The sequence below is a fragment of the Balaenoptera physalus genome, assembly GCF_965194825.1.
Source record: "Balaenoptera physalus genome assembly, chromosome: 8".
NCBI classification, from domain to species: Eukaryota; Metazoa; Chordata; class Mammalia; order Artiodactyla; family Balaenopteridae; genus Balaenoptera; species Balaenoptera physalus.
This window is the reverse complement of record NC_138887.1, coordinates 121,620,410-121,641,762: the sequence shown is the minus strand read 5'-3', so window position 1 is coordinate 121,641,762 and position 21,353 is coordinate 121,620,410. Positions and strand designations below refer to the sequence as shown.

General features: G+C 44.4%; 1 protein-coding gene and 1 long non-coding RNA gene across 7 annotated transcripts in view; one reads left to right on the top strand and one right to left on the bottom strand.

Moving 5' to 3' along the window:
• The window catches only part of DPP6 (dipeptidyl peptidase like 6), a 1,128,731-nt gene that overhangs the window by 179,707 nt on the left and 927,671 nt on the right, over positions 1-21,353 (bottom strand). For all 6 annotated transcript variants that reach the window (XM_082473772.1, XM_082473771.1, XM_082473774.1 and 3 more), the window contains exon 7: positions 15,224-15,305. In XM_082473772.1, coding sequence (XP_082329898.1) covers positions 15,224-15,305 — 82 coding nt within the window. The remainder of the gene's footprint in view (positions 1-15,223; positions 15,306-21,353) is intronic.
• Positions 1-21,353, top strand: part of LOC309666401 — a 445,852-nt gene that overhangs the window by 191,340 nt on the left and 233,159 nt on the right. The gene's annotated exons all lie outside the window — the stretch shown is intronic.

The following is a 21,353-nucleotide window of genomic DNA, read 5'->3' as shown; positions in this document are numbered from 1 at the left end:
GTAATTGGTGCCTTGGAAGCCCCTAAATAGAGGGTTGCTTTATTATTAGCTATTATGTCGCAACCCAAGCAGCCACGTAGTGACAACTTGCTGTCTGAAATCTAGCACTTTTGTTAGTTATGGCTGTCTTTTTTCTTTTTTATGGCTGTCTTTTTAGTAGACTTTATTGTTTATAGATTTGATTGGAGAAAATCACCAAAAAATTATTCACGTTGCATAAAGTGTCTATCAATGTGGGCAATGACTCCTCACCCAGAGCTAGAAGAAAAAGAAAACACAATAATTTGGTAACATCCTGATCCTAACTTTGAATTGAACTGATTGGCCAGGACCAAGGCAACCTGCAGCGCAGTCAGCATCTGCCTGGATGTGCCCACTGACCCGACGAGGGGCCGCCGACATCCAGAAGTGAAGGTTTCATTGGGAATGTTCTAATGACCGGAGAGTTCATATGCAACACACTCCTTTGCTATAGGCCTGGTGATTAAAAACATAATCTCACAGATTCTTTGTTTTTTCATGAAGTTGGCACGGTGTCCACGAGGCTTCAGAGTAATTAAAGAGACCACGCAGCCCCCACCCTGCCTGCCGGCATCTGAACCCGTGATGCTCAAATCTGGCTGCACATGAGAAGCTCCTGGGAGCTTTGATACTTAGCAGTGCCCAAGTCCTGCCTGGTGCAAACACACCAGAATCCCTGGGCATGGAGCCCAGGCACTGGTCTTTATAAAAGTCAAAGAGTAGCTAAGAATCACTAGTTCAAACAATCACCTACCACCATAACCCTTTGTTTTCATTAAATGTGTACCAGGCCGTTGAACGCTTGGCCAATAAAATTGTAGGGTTGTTGGAAGAAAGGATTTACAGACTCTGCCACCTCATTGGGAAATTACAAAAACACTGGCACATTTCCTTATGACACAGGAGGTGAAAGGCAGGCCTACCAGCTGCTTGACAGGCTGCTTTGTTATGACACTGATTTACTGTTCAGATACGATTCAACAGGGATGTGGGGAGATGGCTGAGACCACAGAACAATGAAATGTGCTACAGTGACGTTCTGTTATGTTTCATCAGCCTAGAATTGATAGTTTACGTCTCCACGGACTGATGAATTTATGCTTTTATTATTCTGTGCCTTTTGATGGGAAGATTTTGGAGTCAGTTAATCTTGTAATGCAATAACAGGAAATTTAAAAGACAGAATTCACTAAGCAAGTCCACCACGAACCTTGTCCTGGGGTGATTAGAATCATAGGAAATAGAGAGCAGTGACTTCAGAGCACATCTTAATGACTCAAATTCCGTTAAACATTCACATTTCTCAGTGAATTTAGAAAATATGAGCTTGTACGGCCATGGAGAAAATTAGTTTAATGAAATAAATACATGTACATGCAATTATAATTTTTTTTTAATCTGGAAATTTGCTGGAATTTCCCTGAGCCTGAGCTTGAACGTCATGTCATGGGTAATTATAACTCATTTGGAGGCTGCAAAGGTTAAGATTTAAGGGAGGTATGTTACAAGTTACGGCCTAAGATGGAAGGCCAGTTACAACAGGTGAAAATACAGGAAAAATATGACAAATGCACCTCAGGTTTATGCTTATATCAGAAAAGGTAACTGATTTTCACTTTGGGTAAACAATACGCCTTAAGTAGCAAAAATAAACAAATGGGACCTAATCAAACTTATAAGCTTTTGCACAGCAAAGGAAACCAGAAGCAAAATGAAAAGACAACCTACGGACTGGGAGAAGATATTTGCAAACGATGTAACCGACAAGGATTTAATTTCTAAAATACACAACAGCTCATACAACTCAATAACAAAAAAACGAAACAACCCCATCAAGAAATTGGCAGAAGACCTAAATAGACATTTCTCCGAAGAAGACATACAGATGGCCAAAAGGCACATGAAAAGATGTTCAACATCGCTAAAAGATGTTCAACATCGCTTATTCGAGAAATGCAAATCAAAACTACAATGAGGTACCACCTCACACCGGTCAGAATAGCCATCATTAAAAAGTCCACAAACAATAAATGCTGGAGAGGGTGTGGAGAAAAGGGAACTCTCTTACACTACTGGTGGGAATGCAATTTGTTGTAGCCGCTATGGAGAAGAGTCTGGAGGTTCCTTCAAAAACTAAAAACAGAGATGCCATATTATCCAGCAATCCTACCCCTGGCCATGTATCTGGAAAAGATGAAAACTCTAACTCAAAAAGATACATGCACCCCTATGTTCATAGCAGCACTATTTACAATAGCCAGGACATGGAAGCAACCTAAATGTCCAGATATTGGAGGAATGGATAAAGAGAAACAGACAAAGAAGGTGTGGCACATATACACTGGGTTGGCCAAAAATTTCGTTCGGGTTTGTCCATAAGATGTTACTGAAAAACCTGAATGAATGTTTTGGCCAACCCAATATAATGGAATATTACTCAGCCATAAAAAAGAATGAAATAATGCCATTTGCAGCAACATGGATGGACCTAGAGATTATCATACTAAGTGAAGTAAGTCAGACAGAGAAAGACAAATATCATATGATATCACTTACCTGTGGAATCTAAAATATGACACAGATGAACTTATTTACGAAACAGACTCAGACACAGAAAACAAACTTATGGTTACCAAAGGGGAAGGGGATGGGGGAGGGATAAATTGGGAGTTTGGGATTAGCAGATGCAAACTATTATATTTAGAATGGATGAACAACAAGGACATACTGTACAACACAGGGAACTATATTCAGTATACTGTGATAAACCATAATGGAAAAAAATACGAAAATGAAAATGTATATATATGTATAACAGAATCACTTTGCTGTACACAGGAGACTAACACAATGTTGTAAAACACAATGTTGTAAATCAACTATACTGCAATAAAAACAATAATATGCCTTAATGGATCAAGTCCCTCATTCAGCCTTTGCATACTCATTCAGTGCTTACGAACAGTCGAGTCTGTACTTCAGGGCTGGGGATACATTAGTGAAGAGGAGAAGGTGCCTGTTCTTAAGGAGCTGACACACAGAATGATGAGCGTGTGGAGGACCATGGTGCAGGGGGAGGGGAATGAGCAGAGGGTCTCCAGCCCAATCGCGGCTGTGGGTGAGGATCTGCGAATACTTCCTGAGGCCAGAAGGTGGCTTTCACCAGGCAAAGGAGGTTGGGGTCGGGGTGAAGGGTGGGATTAGCAATGTGTTCTAGAGTGCAGGGACAGCGGGGACACATGTGCAGAGGGGAGAGGGTCCGGGACGTTCGGGGAGTTGGAGAGTGTTCATTATGACTGGTCCTCAGCCTCGGATGGGGAGACCAGCGTCAGGGGCAGCACCTCAGGAGCGTTAAGGGGTCTGGGCTTTCCCCTAAAGGCAATGCAGCAGGGGAAGGATTTTACATAGAAGGTCGACATGATCACTCAGTTACAGAACGTTCTGGAGCAGGGTAGACTCGGGGCAGGAGGCCAAGCCAGCAGCTATCACAGGGGTCCAGTGGGAGGTGATGATGGGAATGGAGAGGACAGGATGGGGCCTAATAGTACCAAGAAAGTAGAATTCACAGGACTTGTTGATGGGTCAAGTTGGGGATGAGGACGGCAGAAGAGTCACGGATGCCAGGTTTCTGACTTGGGCAGCGGAAGAGATGGTGGTTCCTTTACTGAGTAGCAATTACTGCAAGTGTAGCCACAGAAGGTTTGGCAGAAACAATGGTGAGTCCAGATTCTGAGCCTGGGTAAGTTGGGGGCAGGCATTGCTCACGTGGGCAAGGACTCCGGGGAGACCGGGGCTGGGGAGATGTCAGATAAAAGTATTGGCCTAGACTTGGCTTACCAACATGTGTGATTTACACTCATTAAACCAGGCCCAGCTGAGGACATTAAAACATAATTCCAGCTGTTAATGGCCATCAAAGCCATTATGGTAAAAACTAAAACCAGTCAGACAAATGATTAGGTTTTCAAATTGAAGAACAAACAGAAAAATCAATTCACAAATTTGCTAATTATCCTTTATAAATGGAAATGACTGAACCGAACTAAATTTCAGCCACGATATACATAAAATAAACACACTGTAAAATACATAAAACTAGGTCTGTTTTTTTAAACTGACTCATGGATTAATTATGCTCACTCGCATCTTTGTTCTGTCATAAGGAGACGCCCGCATTCCCCAGGAGTCAGGCGACTAAAATAAAGCCTCATGGATTGTGGGAACAACCGTGTCAAAGGGCAGAAAGAAGACACTGGTATCGAGAAGGGTTCTTTAAAAAAATGAAGTATTATGACTTTCCAGAATTTACAACTGATTTCTAATAATCAGTAAGGGTTGACACGGTGTTATAAAGGAGTGCTGGGAGGTCTGTTTTGAAGAAAAGGCAGGAAGAATCATTCCCACATAACTGACCAAGATGTTGATAAAGTTCTTAGAAGCATCTTGTTTCACGTGAGCTAAACATTTTCTGTCTGGTGCCCTGCGTGTCTCTGTGCTGTTCACCAACCCAGACGCAGTAACCAGAGGATGAGTGAGGGCACACAGCAGTGAGGTCTGATTGTCCCCTCTGATAGCAAACAGAATGACATCACCTGCACCTTGGTGGGACAAGAAGGGGTGCTTCTGTACTCTGAAATTCCTGGGGAAAACCAGAGTTCCCACTCCTTGGTCAGGACACTCAGTCCAGCCCGTCCTTCTTGACAGGTTTTAATAGTGAAAATTCACATCTCTGTTTTGAGATCTTTCAAAGCATAGCAAACATTTTATGAAAAAAAAAAAAAAAGTCCTATTCAAAAGTCCAGAATTCTTTCCACGTGTTGGTCACTGTCTGAACTGCTGAACTGTTCATGGTCTGAAGCATCAGACAAGTTGCTAAGTCTTAAAATTTTTAATTTGCAACATCAAGTGTTTCGATTTCCATGAATTTTGGACCTTGTGTCCATAAATCTGATGTTTAAGTTTATTTTCCCTCTGGGATACCACGCATTTGCCAGGTATTTGCTGAGAAGCCGGACCCTGCTCAGTGGAGCCCTGGGCTGGGGAAGATCGAAATGTAATGAAAAACATTCTTTGTCCTTGAAGAGCTTACATTTGGTCTGGGAAATAAAGTTATTCACAAGTGAAACAGCTGAATAATAAAACGAGGAAGCTGATTAACTGCCACAATAAGTAGGGCTGACAATATTACAGCAGTTTAGAGAAAGAACAAGTCATGGTTATTTTACGGAGACGAAGAGATGGAGCCATTACTTTGATATTTTCCAATTGTTAGACATTTTAGGAATTATGAGAAAGAGGTGTTCCCTCCACCCAAATGGGAGAAGTCCGCAAAATATCCTGTAAAAGTCCATTACAGACACTAAAGAGATTCTTAGCAGCACAGATAGTGTAGATCACCCCTGAGGCTACTGGAAAGGAATATCTGAATGTCCAGAACCTGTTCTGCACATAATGGGAAATGATGGGTTTGTCCATGGCTGCAAATGGAACTGTGGCCTCCACCCCACGTCCTAATGTCTAAAAAGGTTATTTTAATTTATAACTGCCTTGTTACATTATCTAAGGAATCTACCATTAAATGCACTCTTTCTTAATGTAGAACTCTGGTCCTGCTTTTAAATTCTATTTGATAGATTACCCTGAAATTCTCTAACCTAATATTCTCAAGGCTGATGTGGGCACCCTTCGAAATTAGATTCTTTATAAAAAAATAATACACTGCTCCCATCACGATCGCATTAGGGAAGCTCTGATGAGGGAGAGAACATGGTTTATCTTCACAGACCTACGTGCACAACTAGGTCAGGACCGGTTTTCAACCCCGAGTCCACCTTTTTCTCAATTGCTTTGGCTTACAAGTAAATTCTGGAAAATCCCTCCTGAGGGTTTGCAGCAGAGCCCAGGAGAAAGGGCACATGCACAGTGCTTTGAACCCAGTGGGACTGAAGGCACCCTCGTCCCAAGGACCAGTTTGCAAAAAGCACCACGCTTGACCCCCGCCCCCCTTGGCTGGAACACACGTCTACTGAGTGGAATTCCTAAACCTTCCCCTTGACAGTACATTTTCTTTTCAATTTTTAATGAATATGTAAAGTTGCTCATCCAAGAAACTTTTAGAAGTGGGTAAAATGCCCATAGTCTGGCCAGGCCCAAATAGTTATCCTTCCCCGTATGCAAATATATCCCAAACAGCTTATATTGAGTCCTAATCCTATTTAGTAGATGGTGTATTTCCCCTGTTCCTATACAGCCTACCTGCTACTTTTTGATGGTTGTGTAATGGCTCACCCTGTCAATGTACCATACTTTACCAAATTGCTCTCCTATAAACACGCAGGATATTTCCAGCCTTTAAAGTCATTATTATAGATAATAGCATTATGAATGTCTTTGTTTATATAGCTTCTGGCTTCTCTTTAACAGGGGTTTCTGTGCTAAAGTGCAGGAATGTCCTTATGACTCTTACTATATATTTTCATACTGTTTTGAGAATGAATTTTCTCTTATGCCCCCCATATTCACACAGCATGACAGAAGTTAAAAAATATCTGCACTGAATCATAACTTACTAATTACACTGCTTTCCTCACTTCCTCTATAACGCCCCAAGGATAAAGTTGCCTTTGTGTTTTGAAATCCCTGTATCTTCAGAGACCCTGCTGGTCAAAGGGAAAAGCCCTGGCAACCACTTCCTAATCGTCCTGGTTCTCTGACTGTGATCATCGGGTAGCTCTGCCCCATCCATTCAGGTTATTTGCTGAAAACTCAGCTTATCTACTTGAGTGCAAGTGAATATTAAAGTGACTGAGTCCCACAGAGCCGTGAAGTGATAACACATTGCCTTAAATTTGAAGGGTACCCTTGGCAGAGCTAGTAAATCACTCACTAAACCGGCTCCATCCGTTATTTGAGGACACATAAGGCGATTTCCATCCCCGTGAATTGATTTCTTGGCTGCTGTCATGGACTTCAGTGCCCATGATGAATGTTTTTACAATGAATACCAAATTAACCCAAACTGATTAGAGGCTTTTATAAGTTATTAAGGGGGTGTCACTTCAGTCTGGTTCTCCCCATGTCTATGACATTTCATTAAATAATCTTCTCTTGCTGGAAAGATCAATCTTTCTCCCCTGGTCGGACTTGTCAACGTGGATGAAACGCTCCCTGCCCCCTTGTTTTCAGAACTGGGTGAGCAGCCATGCCCTTGGGGGCTGTGACCTGGGAGAGGCAGCTCATCCATTCCTGCTCAGCTCCCTGTGGCTGCTGGTAGGGACTGGAGAACAGCGACCAGCTGGAGGTCCCGGGGCTGGGGACTCTGGTTTACAGGAGGGAGAAGGAGACAGGAGGTCCCACAGGCTTGTTTAGATTCCCGCCTGCTACCCCGCTTTATTGAGATGTAACTGACTGTGTAAGTTTAAGGTGTACAGCACACTGACTGATACACTTCTCTACTGCAAAACGATTACCTCCTTCCACTCACTTAATTAGCATTTCATAAGTCAGACAGAAAGACAAATACTGTATGATCTCATTTATATGTGGAATCTAAAAAATCCGAACTCATGGCAACCAATGGTGGTCACCAGGGGCCAGAGGGTTCGGTGGGGGGAAGGGTGGGGAGATGATGGTCCAAGGAAACTAGCTTCCAGTTAGAGGATAAACATGTTCTGGGCATTGACTGCCCAGGCTTCTTATTTTTTTATTTTATTTTATTTTATTTTGTAGGATATATTTTATTTATTTTTTAACATCTTTATTGGAGTATAATTGCTTTACAACGGTGTGTTAGTTTCTGCTTTATAACAAAGTGAATCAGCAATACATATACATATATCCTCATACCTCCTCCCTCTTGCGTCTCCCTCCCACCCTCCCTATCCCACCCCTCTAGGTGGTCACAGAGCACCGAGCTGATCTCCCTGTGCTATGCAGCTGCTTCCCACTAGCTATCTATTTAGAGTGAAGTTAAGTCAGAAAGAGAAAAACAAATACCGTATGCTAACACATATATATGGAATTTTTTAAAAAATGGTTCTGAAGAACCTAGGGGCAGGACAGGAATAGAGATGCAGACGTAGAGAATGGACTTGAGGACACGGGGAGGGGGCAGGGTAAGCTGGGACGAAGAGAGAGAGTGGCATGGACTTATATATATATACTGCCCAGGCTTCTTATAAGGAACGTATTCTCTCTGTTCCTCCAGGGATAATCCTGCGGTGGCATCAGCACAGGGGAATTGTCACCTGATAACGGTCTTTTCTAAAGAGACACATGTTTGAAAACCTATGTGGAGCCAAAGGCTTAGAGGCATAGGAGTTGATGGTGTATCTGGCGAACGGCTTCCCTCCCCGCTACGAGTCGGAGAAGAGTCGGGGAAGAGACAGCCCGTGGGCCCCCACCCAGACCCTCCGTTATAGCTGGCATTGCCCCGCTCTATCAAACGCAGCCCCATTCAACTTCCTACACATACCAGACTCTCATCTGATGAAATTCATATTTTGTTCTCATTCTCTACATTTTGGTTAAGCCATGTAATAACACTAACAGCAAGAACAACAATAAATGCCACCCCTCAGTGAGCACTTTCTTCATACCAGGTTCCACGCCATGTACTTTAAACAGATTAACTTAATCCATATGGTGACCCCTACAAGATACGCATTGCTATCTCCATTTTACAGATGAGGAAACTGAGGTTTTGAGAAGTTAAATATCTTAATCCAGACCATGCCTTTAGCACGTGCCAGCAGCAAGATCTGAATATGACCCTTCGACTCCAATGTTTTTGTTATTAATGGTCCTTGAAAACCAAAACAAACTAAACAAAACTTCCTTCTCCTTTTAAGGCTTAAGATGGGGACCTTCAGATTCTGAGATGGATGAGGTGGTGGTGATGCTAGATCAGGGCTTCTAGGTTCAAACCTGGGTTGGTTCCTAGACTCCCAGTGTAGTGGAAGGCGTCCTGGCTACACCTGCCCATCCTTTGGGCTCAGTGTTGCAGGGTGAGCGCCACCCATTGGGCCCTTCTATCTGCACTTGGCTGTCACCCCGAGAGCTGAGGTCTTCCCCATGGCTGCCAAGCTCTCTGCAGGCACCTACACCTGAGAGGGGCAGGAGGCAAATGCACTCCAATCCTTGCGTCTATTCTCTCTGCCATTTATTCCACTTGACAAAGTGTTTTCAAGAACAATCTCTTCATCTAGTACCTTATGCTGAATTATTGACATTTGGGTAGCATGAATTTTTACAATGGTAATGAGCTATTTTTAAAACTTCGTCTTCAAATTTAAAAAAATAAAATCACATAATGAATTTAGGTTAAAAATACTAGACAGAATAAACATATACCTGTCATAAGCCTTCATGCATCAAAATGCATAGCAACTGAATATAAAGCAAAAATACATAGAAAAGCAATTAAAATTTAATTAAAACACAAATATATTGGTAACCTTTAGTCTGCCTATTAGACAGCTAATAGACAGGAATTAGACAGCTGTGTTAGATCAAAAATGAGGACATACAAAAAAGAACTGAATAATACAATTTTATAGTTTTTAAATGGAAAAATACATCATGTATATATATACGTAGAATGTTTATAAGAATTAATTACATACTTGGCTAAAGAAACTGTATAGGGCATGCTCTATGATTAAAATAAAGCTAGGAATAAGTAGTTTTTTAAATAGATTGAAATTATAATTAATAAAATACCTTGGATCAAAAAAGAAATCAAATCTGAAATTACAAATGGTCTGGAAGGGAGTGAAAATGAAAATACTTCATCAAAAATTTAAGGATCATAATAAAGGTTGTATTTAGAGGGAAAAAAATAAAAATAAAAATTTGTTTTCTTTAAAGTGGGAACTCGAATGCTATGAAGTGACCCAGTGGGAGTGCAAAAACCTTCCGCCTGGATTTTCCTGAACCCTCCACTGACCCATAGAAGCGTATCGTGATGCCATCTGGGAGGAAGAAGCACGAGCCAGGGCCAGTGAACAGGGGAAGTAAGACCCTCGCTTTTCTTTTCTTTTTTTCTGCTGGTGACATGTTAGAAAGAAAAGTAACCTACTTTGATAAAATGGTGTTGTTAAGTAGGCGGGAAAACAGCACTGAGACAGAAGGACTCCAAAGAAGTTGACTTTTAAAGCTTAGTTTCCTTAGAGCGGACTCAGTCCTTCAGAGTCACAGCTGTTACATCCCAGGCCTAAGAAGTGTAATCATCACTAAGGTACAGCCTGGCCCAAGACTCTGCAAAGGTGTCCCCACCAGGTAACTCGGAGAACACAGGTGTAAAGGTTTCCATGAGGAAAGGCTGCTGGAACTTGGGGAGGAAAGCCCGATGGTCGTGTGGGGCTGGAGAGAATCAACAGGACAGCAGGTGACCTAGTTCACTCCCAGGAGGAGGCCCGGACTTCAGTGTCTTGGCTGAGCAGGGAGAGACCTGGGAGGGCTTTGTTCCAGCAGAATCTTTTTATCCAGACTGGAGGGTCCAAGAGGCTTGGGCAGCTACCGATCTCCTGCAGCTCCCGCTGTGGACAGGACACTAAGTCTGGGCGGAGCGGACAGAGACGGGGCGGGGAACATTTCTGAGGGTGACCGCGCAACACGAAGCAATCGCAGTTGCCAAGAGCTGTTGACCGTGGTGACAGAGGCACCTTCCATCAGAAGCGGAAGTCGGTGAGGAAAGAACCATGCCTCTCTTCTGCAGCTCCAGGAGCCGGCAGAGGGTCCAGGACACGGGGAGTGCTCAGTAAACACATGAGCGTCCAAACCGTGCACACACAAAAGGACTGGCCTGCCAGGTCCTTCACGTTTAGCTGGCTGACAGGCCACATCTGTCATCCCCCGAGAGCTCTGGGGCTATGGGCAAATGCTTAGGAGTCCAGTCCCCCTGCCCTGAGACCTTGTCAGGAGACCTGATATCTGAACCGTTCATGAAAAAAAGCAACTTTGTTAAACAAAGACGCCTTGACTCTCCTGGATAAATTATTCTATCCATGACTTTGCCTGGAAAAGTATCCTAGGGTCCAACAAGCCATGTCATCGTGAAGTCAAGGTGAATCCCAACTTTGGTAAACATGCTTCACTTTGTTCTCTGGTCTCCAGGGAGACACAGAGCAGTAGCTCACTGTCATCCGTACCCCAGCCGCCCGCCCTGGGCGATGATGGGTAAGTCGGCTTCCTCTTCTGAGTGGGGACGCAGAGCCCTGAGCACTCCTCAGTTTTCTTCCATTGGGCTGCCCCAGCCCCATCCCCATCCCCATCCCCATCCCCATCCCCATCCACTCCCCAAGGACCGCGCAGCCCCGTCCGCCACCAGGTTCCCTCACCAGCCCCTCTGCTTGCTCTTCACTTTGCAATTCTCAAGACTTCCTGACTGGCTTATTTTTCATTTGTCCCCATCCTGGGAGCAGGCCAAGCAAAGAGAGACCCAATCTCTTTGTCTCTGATCCGCCAAGTGGACCTGCACAGACTCCAGCCTCAAATTCTTAATGTTGTCTAATGCTGTGCAGTCGCGATTGCAGAAGTTCCCACGTCACTTGGTTCTAAAAGAAAACATTGCCGTGCGACAAATTCACCAAGTTCCCTGTGCTCGTGTGTTAGCTAGCAAGGTGCCCTGAAGAGGCCTGAACTCAAACGCCGTCAGCCGTTAAGCACAAAGAAGGCCACTGCAGCTGCCCTCAGTGTCTGTGTGTTTTTACTAAATGTCTCTAGCAGAGATGACATGCAAGGAAATGAAAGGATAATTTGATCATATTCTAGGTCAGCAGAGACAAAACCTCACATAAATAGACAAACACGCACAGGGGGGCAGGGCTTCACGAAAAGATCAAAGAACTCAGAGACGTTCTCAATTTAGGCAGAGACTCATCTGCAGAGGATACCTGGGGAATGATACAATATGGAGAGAAATTTTGATACAGTTTATGTTTAGTGTAAATCACTACGTACACTGACCGCATAAAGAACGGGAGAAGGGGAAGCAAGGGGGAGGAACGTGCTCAAAGTTTTACATTTATTTTCTCACTTAATCCCATTTAATCTATCCAAATCCATTTTCCTATCTCTAGGCTTTCAGTAGATGATGTCAAATTCTGCAAACAACCTGGTTATCCGTCTTGAACAACCAAGACCACAGACCAGCACCATTTCAGAAGCGACTTTCCGGCAGAATGGAGGCCTCCCCAAGGTCAAGGTTTTCCCGCCCCTCTAACAGTGCAGGGACCAGTCAGGCAGTGTTCATGACCTACGATGTGATCGAAGGTCTAACAAAATCTGCCCTAAAAGGTAAGAGCCACTAACTGGAGGCCACGTCAAAGCACTGGAGAAAATGCCTGTAAGCCCCTCCTGGCGCCCGGTGTCATCTTCCTGTGGTTTACGGGGTCCCCGACCCAAATGCATCGTTGAGACCCCTCCTCACGAGGAGGTGGCGATGCTGGGAAAGTTCTCTGGTGAACTTTAACCGCAGCTGTGTTCTCTGCTCCCGAAGGAGAATTACTCATCAAAATTAGAGTCGATTTCATTTGGGGAGCAATATTTACTTTTTAAAATAAAATGGCAATGAGATTCGTTAGTGTTTACAAGGCCTGCTTGTGGGTTTTGAATTTTCTTTGGCAAGAGTGCCCACTGGGAGTACCTGTCAACCGGGTGCTGGTCCCAGGGGTCAGGCCTCCCCAGGTGAGGACGGCCAAGAGGGCATTTGATCCCCTAAAACATTTACTAGCTGGCCCCTTACGGGAAAAGTTTGCTGACCCCTGCTCCAAGCTATAGGCTATTTTCTCAGTGATGAGCTGTACTGCCTACTAGACTCAGTACAAGAACAGTATAAGAAAAACTGCGAAGTTGGAAAAGTTTAAAAACTCAAAAATTCCATGAGCACATGAATACTTCTGGTACTAAGCTCAAATATCAGCAATTACTACTTAACCGAACCTTTACTTCCTGGAAGCAGAAAGGAAGCTGAACTTCCCTCCCCGTTAGTAATATCCTAAACCTACACGCAGATTCTGGCTATGTGCCTCCATCCAATTACTTTACGTTTAAGTGGTTGAGGACCACAAGAACGTATCAGCTGATTATTAACCCGTCCATTCACGCACTCACTTTTGACCTCAACAAATATTTCCTCAGCGCCAGGGGTTGAGCTAGGCACTCAGAACATACAGATGAGAAGTGCTTGAGGCTTAGACCAGAGGCCACCTCACCGCGGAGAGATGTGTGGGCAGGAAACTGTGTGTGGTAGGAGATTGCACGGTGGCACGTGGGCGCCCGGAGGTGCCACCCGGCCGTGTGGGCAGGGGAGCTTCCTCAGAGAACGTGATGCCTAGCAGGGGAGGGACTGGCCAATGAGTAAGCTGCCCAGAGAATGATCAGCCCAGGGCCCCAGCTGCCCCGCATTCTAGACAGACTCCTAAAGCGTGCGTGCGTGTGCATGCACGCAATACACACCACCTCCTTTTGCAGCTGTGGGTTGGTTTTTCCTTAAATTGCAAGCCCTTTCCAGAAGGCAGGCCTAGGGGGTACGACCTTGTTATAGCATCCGGCCTCTCCCACGGGCCCACGTGAGTCTGCAGGTTTAGTGAGAATCACTGGGCAGGCAGAAAGACATCCTGACAATGCGCAAGTCTTGATGTTCTTTTCCGGATGACTATAAAAAGGCGGGACAATGACCACTCAGTAAGGTGCCCATTCCCCGTGCCCTCCCCCGAGTGGTGCCGTGGGCCCCCAAAGGACCAAGGAGAAAGGGGAGAGCCCTCTACGGAGGTGCAGTGTCCTGTTTACGGAATGACTTGATGGATGTGGCAAAGATTTGCTTCCCAGAAACGTTTTCCATCATTGATTTTCAGAGGGACTTAACTATCAGAGATCAGTCACATGAGTCTTAAACACTTAGGTCTTCTACAGTCTCCTGTGGAACTGCAGTTTTTCCTTGGGTAAGAGTTAGCGCCTTTGAGCAATGATGACTTTTCTCTCCTGGTTCTGACTGCGTTGATGGACTGCTGTCATCCTGCCGAGTCAGCTTGCAGCACCCTCCTGACCTGCTGTCACTGGTTTAGATCCTTAAATGTGCCTTTCGAAACCTCTGCTCACTAAGTGTGCAGCGCCAGGAACACTCGGGTAACAGCTAAAGTAGCCTTGTGGCCGATACCCTCCTGGTTTCTTCAAATCAGTTTGAGGCAATGGAATTAATATGAAACCAAGAAAAAATAATTGTACTATTGGGGAAAGTAGGACTGTTTTAATTCCTAAGACAGTAGGCAGCCTATCCAATAGAATCTTGCCCCAAGGTTTTAAAAAATGATCATTTTCTGCACTTTTTCTGGGAAAAGAAAGCTTTTAAAATGCAGCTTTGTTAATCAGCTTAAAGATGTAGAAGAAAATGGTGACATGATCAGCCACCATGTCACCTGATCTTCAAACTGCAGACACTTTCTGCAACCTCCTGAACGGAACTGACAACTATCATCTGGTTTTAGACAAACGTAACGCTGGAGTTGGGACAAACCTGCACGGTCACCTCATCCAGATTTTCCACTCAGTAGCTGGGCCAGCTGACAGCAGCCTGGCAGCTAGTTTGTGAACACCCAGGGTTAGAACCTTTGTCTTCTAACCGGTTGTTCAGACCCCTTTTCACTACACCATCCTGGCCATTCAGTTTCTTGAAACATCTTGAGTTTTGCCAGTTTGAGTGGGAATCCATGAAGATATTCGGTGTAACGCAGAGAGGGCCACACTAGCTGTGGAGGGTTCTGCAGATGTTACCTGCAGGGAGCCCGGCTCTACCGTGGCCAGCACATCTACTTTTCTCATAAAACCTGCCAAAGGAAAGAGCCAGAGCTCCAAGAGCAAAGCAGAAGAACCTTCCATGACTCCATGATTCTCATCGTTCCCATGTGCGGTCCTCTGACGAGCTGCATCTCAGATTCACAGTACGTCTATAGTCCATACACAGCCCGCTCCCATCAGGGACTGCTTTAAGGATAAAGGGCACCAGAACCAAGGCATATGCTCTCCCAATTTCAAGACGGTTCTCAAGCAAAAGAAATGACCATTTACATACGCAGATGTTCCGGGGGACTTTTTCAAAACTTAAATTCACACAAACACAGATTCTGAGTATAGTGAGATATATTAAGCCTATAAAACGGAAACTTCAACACAGAAACTTGGTCACTGAAAGCGACGTGCTTACCAGCTGTTGACCCTTGGGGCCCCATCCTGCATACTGAAGTTTCGCGTTGCTGACTTCTGGTGGATCTAGACTTTGAGGATCCCTGAAAGAAAAAAAACAAGCAAAGAAAAACGGTGGGAAACAAGCATTTAAGATGCTGTAACATTATCCTCCAGCTGAAACTTCCTCCTTTTTCTTCCACTGAATCAATTTCAGCAGCTTTTGTTATTAAGTAAAATGTCTCATTCAGCCTCCATTACATTTCTTCAGAGATATATATATATATATAATTACATGTTTATATATATAATTATATATTTATATATGTATATAAAATTTACATGAACCTGCAATAGGTCCATCACCGCTTAACTTCAATAGTAAATATTCATCAAGAGAGAACATGCAGAGAGGTCTGTAGATCAGCTTTTAAAATATCCATAATAGTCAGAATTAAAAATGGAAATGCATAGCTATGCAGTAATAAATCCCCACAACTTATATTTCCATCTCTGGCTTTCCTGGCAGATACGTTTTTTTCCCAAGCATGATGCCTCGTCATTCCAACCTTCTAAAACCGGTGGTCTCAGGACAGAGCCCACCCTTTGGTTTGTGTTGATAAGAAGGGAGGGAGGGAAGAAGGGAGGGAGGGAAGGAGGGAGGGAGGGAAGGAGGGAGGGAGGGACAGAGAGACAGAGAGACACTGAGGTGAGAAGGAGTGAGAGGAAGCATGGGAGAAGGATTTTTTTCTTTCAAACATCACTTACATTTTTCATTCTTAATTTACTGATATGCAAAACACCATGCTAAAAAAAATCCTGTCTATGTACTTAAATAAAGGTCATAATGAATAAAAGTCATAATGAAAAAGAAAAAAACTGACACTTTTATAAACATTAACTATTTCAGCATATTTTGTGGCTGCCACGTGCACACACGTAGGAAAGACTGACGTTCATGTTTCTTCTGGCTGCCGCTCCCTGTGTTCTGCCGAATAGGCCAGACTCTGTCGGGGGGGCACCCTATCACGCGGCTATAATGTTTCTGGTGCGGAAGACACAGCTATGAATGTGCTCATTCATCTACAGAGAGACTAGGGTTGAGTGATCTTTGGTGAATTTTAAAGACGGTGAATTTTAGGAGTTGCTTGAACCAAGATGAAGCAAGAAGGGAAGGGAGGTGAAATGGGTAAGGACGTGCTGATTCAGAGCTTGAATCAGTAGAAAATTCTAAAGTAAATGTTTAATAATATTATCAGGGCAAAGCAGAATACACTTCAGAGTAAAAAGTGTCAGGGAAGACAAGATAGTCTGCAAAGCCCCAGGGTAGTTTTAGATGGCGTGGAGATGGGTCTGGAGAAACCAGGGAAGCCTGAAGGCGGGTGATAATGTACAGAGTAAGGGGTGACCATGACAAGAGGAGTTGGCTGGGAAGGCTGGGACCCAGGCAGTTAGAAGAGGAAGGGTGTCTAACATTCCAGGTTCCAAATGATTTTAACAAATCCTACCATTTGTATGTTTTTAATATTTCAAAGTATTTTCGTAAACATAGGTGATTTCCTCTCCAACCTTGTGAAGGGAAAGGTTTTCTAAGGATGACTCAAAATCCAGAAGTGATAAAATAAAAGAGGGGTAAATTTACATAAAAATTAAAATTTTTTTGCATGACAAAAAACCCACAAACAATAGAAAATTGGAAGAAAATATTAATAACAAATACCATGGAAAAATGGCTAATATCCCTATTATACAAATAACTCTAAAATATGAAGGTTATAAAAGACCAAAACAAAAAAATAAGAAAGTGAGTCCACAGGTTAGTACACATACACACATGTCCTTGCTCTGTTCATAGAGAAGACTAGATCCATTAACCACCAGTAACAACGAGCCCACCCAGTGGGCTCATATGTTGCTCTCTCAGCACCATCTTCCAACTAAAAAAAAAAAAAATAGTGCTCCTAGGAGAAGAAATTTATCCAGGCTAGAACAAGAAAAATGCAGGATGAGTCTGGAACATCTTATGGGCCAGAAAGTAAGGAAATACTCAAAAAAGGTAGAGCTTGTTAACAGAAGGCAGAAGCTAACTTACAGGGGGGATCTCTCATGGCCAAAGTTGGAATAATCTGAGCAAAAAAAAAAAAATTAATGATAATACTGGATTAACCCATAGAACAAAATAAATATCCATGAATCCTTACTAATATAAATAAATAATCCAATATATAACTAAGTGGGGGAGGAGAGCCAGCTCTTCCTCACGAGAGAATTCCAATCAATCAATGTAGAAGGGGAGAAGGAAGGGGCATCACGCTTGGACGAACACCACAGGGATGAACCCTGCAGACAAGATCCACCCAGAGATGCTAAAATCAGGGGGTGAAAGTCTGAAGAGAAACAAGATTTGCACAGTCGCAGGATACTTATCTACCACAAAGGGGAAGAAGATGGGGACTTTGCAGGGAGAAGCCTGGCAGACAGCAACTCAACCCAGAGATCCGGGTCAACACCCCCAGAAGTGACACACATCAACATCACGAACCTTTAGCAAGATGCACTGAGAGACAACATCCTATATATGGTATCGTCGCCGGCAAACCCCGTCAACGATTCCCGGAGAATGAAAACAGAATCTGGGTTGTAAGTCTAACCTTTTCTTCCTTTGTGCTTGGTCTTCACTTGCTCACAGGGGGTCGCGTGCAGAGGCCTCACCCGCTCAGACCAGAGTTTCTGACGCAAAAAGGCTGCGCCCGACACCGCGACTCAAGATGGCGGCAGCGGGCCGTGTGCAGAACCGCGGCGCCCGGCACTTTGCGATCCGGAGCGTGAGCGGCGCGGCTGCCCCGCCCCCGAGAGCCCCGCCCCAGAGCCCCGCCCCCTCCGCCGACCAGACCCTATAAAGCAGCCCCGCCCCGGCGTGGCGGGAGAGCGCGGGCTCTAGAGCCCAAGCCATTCTTTGCTCGCAGAACAAAGCTTCCCTCTGCCTCTGAACTGAGCTCTGTCCCCTTCTACTGGCTTCAGCGACACCGGGCAGGAAACCCCTGTTGGGGACCAACTTGGGTGGGTCGATAACAGTATTTTTGCCAAAAATGCATCGCCTTACTCCAATCATGAGAAAACTTCAGACAGATCCAAATGGAGGCGCTCAGCAAAACAGCTGACCAGTGATCTTCAAAAGTGATCTTTCTTTCCACGAAAGACAAGGGGAGACTGAGGAAACGTCATAGCCTGGAGGGGACTGAGGGGAAATAACATCTACAGGAATGCGGGATCCTGAGACAGAAAAAGGACACTGGTAGAAAAACTGGTCAAATGCAAATAAGGTCTGTAATTGAGTGAATAATATTGTACCAATGTTAATTTTCTGTTCTTGATAATTATACTGTGGTTATAAAATACACTGACAGTAGGAGAAGTGGGTTGAGGAATAGAAGAGAATTCTTTGTACTATTTTTGCAACTTTTCTTCACCCAAAATTCTTCAAAATAGAAAGCTAAAAAATTCCAAAGAATTTTAATAGCTTATGTCTCATTGGTCATAAACATTATTAGAGGAAATAAAGAACAGTTAGAGAATTCCCCTCCCAACACACTGTAATCTCGATATTGAATTGAAAAAAAAATTACTTCCATATCTAGACAGCATCAGCAGTCAATACACACATTTGAATAAGCAAATAAGTAAGGATGGAGGGGTTATGGGGGTGGCCCTGAGTAAAAGACCTTTTGCAGGTTTGAAGGTCTAATGAATTCACCTGGCCTGGGTTGATTTAGAATTTTCCAAGCACAGAGGACAGGGTAAGAGATCAGAAAGAAACAGCCTTACTTAGTATTGAAATTCAGTTTGTTAGATTATGGTTTCTAGCAGGTGTCTAGGATATTCAGGAACAGCAGACTAACTTCTCTTTAATCTAACGAGTGTCAATTTCCATAAGTGCTACCTGGAAACGGTACCTCCAGTGGATCAAGTGTCTCAGAAGGTTGGGTGAGCGCCCGACCATGCACACCTTGCAGGTTTACGACCTCTGCTCCCCTGCACACAGGAGACCTTTACACCCTCTCTAGAGACGACGCACATTTCCGTCCGCTCATCACCGACACATCAGACGAGTGTCCCCAGTGTGGAGGCAGCACAGTAACACGAAGAACCACGGGCTGGGGATCAGAAGTCTAGCGGCCGAGTGCCAGCTTCCCGAGGCACAGAGCATGCGCCGGGGCTGATCACACATGACCACAGATCACATGACTCAACACTATACTGTATTACATTATAGATGCTGAAACCAGGTAGCACAGCACTTACCTAGTAGATATTTGAAAAATGCCCGTTTGTTTACTCATGGGTAAACTGGTAAATATTCAAGTCAACCATGCACTATCTAGGTGTAATTCTAACCAGAGGCACAATCATCTACCATCTATAGGGACAAATTTACTCCATAGAACCCAGCAAGCCAATGCATGTCCTATGTTTCTGTATTAGATGGGAACCTGGGTATAGAAGTCAGCTCTCAACCAGGTCCTCCTCATTTATTTCTGTGAAATAAGCCTGTATTTTTGCATCTGCCTGCGACTGTGTCATTTTATTTCGCTTTCATGTTAAAAGCGCCTTTCAGCCTCATCTCTTCCAACTCCCCCTCCAATGACCCACTTGACGGTCGTTCATCCTCTGCTCAAATCTCCCACTGAATGGCTCCCCTCTCACAAGCCTAGCAAACACCCAGCTTGGTTTTATGTTCAATCCACCTCCTTCATAGACCATTGGAAGCAGCAGAGAAAAGCACGGAGCCAGCTGGAGTCTCCAACCCTTCCCGTCATTGTCCTTACAACCAAGTCTTGGGTGGGCATGTTCTTCTCAACAACAACTCCAATCTTTTGCTGCTCTCTTCACATCCCCTTTTATCTACTGCCTCTGAGCGGAGGCCCACCTGTGGGGCAGACAGGAAAGGGCCCCTGGCTCTGATCACCTTCCAGGAAGAACCTGCGGCTCGGCTCCCAGCTGCTCACATCAGGAGTTGGCTTCAGCTTTCAAGCCAGGCCGTGCTCACCTTGGGCAGCCCCCGGCCCACGAATGATCGTGGCCGGGGCACTGGAGCCTGACACTTTCACCCAGTGCAGGGTCCTCGATGGGCAGTCTTTGCTCTGAGCTCCCCACTGGGTTGTCCCAGGTGGCCAGACATGCAGGAGTCTGAGGCCCAGTCCGGCTTCTTTTCCTTTTCCCAGCCTTGCAGCTGCCATGTTTGCCTTGCGGCCTGAAGCTTTTTCCTCCCAATCCTGCTGCTGCCCTTTGGTCTTTCATAGGCCTCACTCTTAATGTAGGTTCAGCCTTTGCTTCCAGGAAGGCTCAGCTGGCACCCCAGCTCCCTGCTACCAGAGGCAGGGGTGTCCCCTCTGCCCACACATGTAGGTACCCGTCCATCCTCACTCCAGTGTCCGAGGATGAGGCATACCCTCTCCTGTCTAAGCCAGCTCCTCCTCTGTACCTCCTTTTCCATTCCAGTCTAGAACCATCAAATCCTTTCCTTCCCACTTACCTTCTTGGTAAACCTTTATTATTTATTTTTATTAGTTATTAGTTATTTTTGAAAATTAACATTTATTTTCCAGGGCAGTTGTAGGTTTACAGGAAAACTGAGCAGAAACTGCAGAGTTCCCATATGTCCCCTCTCTCCTGGCATCAGTTTCCCGAATTATGAACTTCTTGCACTAGTGTGGTACATTTGTGACAAGTGATGCACCAATATCAATACATTATTATTAACTAAATTCTGTAGTTTACATTAGGGTTCACTCTCAGCCTCGTGTGCTCTATGGGTTTTGACAGATGTACAGCGTCATGTGTCCACAATCTCAGAGCCAGAAGAGTTTCACTGCCGTACAAACCCCCTGTGCTCCACCTATGTGTCCTTCCTCCCGCCCCGCAGCCCCTGGAAGTCACTGACTTTTTTTTTTTTACTGTATCCATAGTTTTGCCTTTTCTAGAATGTCATCGAGTTGGAATCATACAGAGTGTAGCCTCTTCAGATTGGCTTCTTTCACTTAGCAATATGCATTTAAGGTTCCCCTGTGTGTTTTTGTAGGTAACTTTTTAAAAAATTTTATTTTATTAAAGTATAGTTGATATACAATGTCGTGTTAATTTCTGCCGTATAG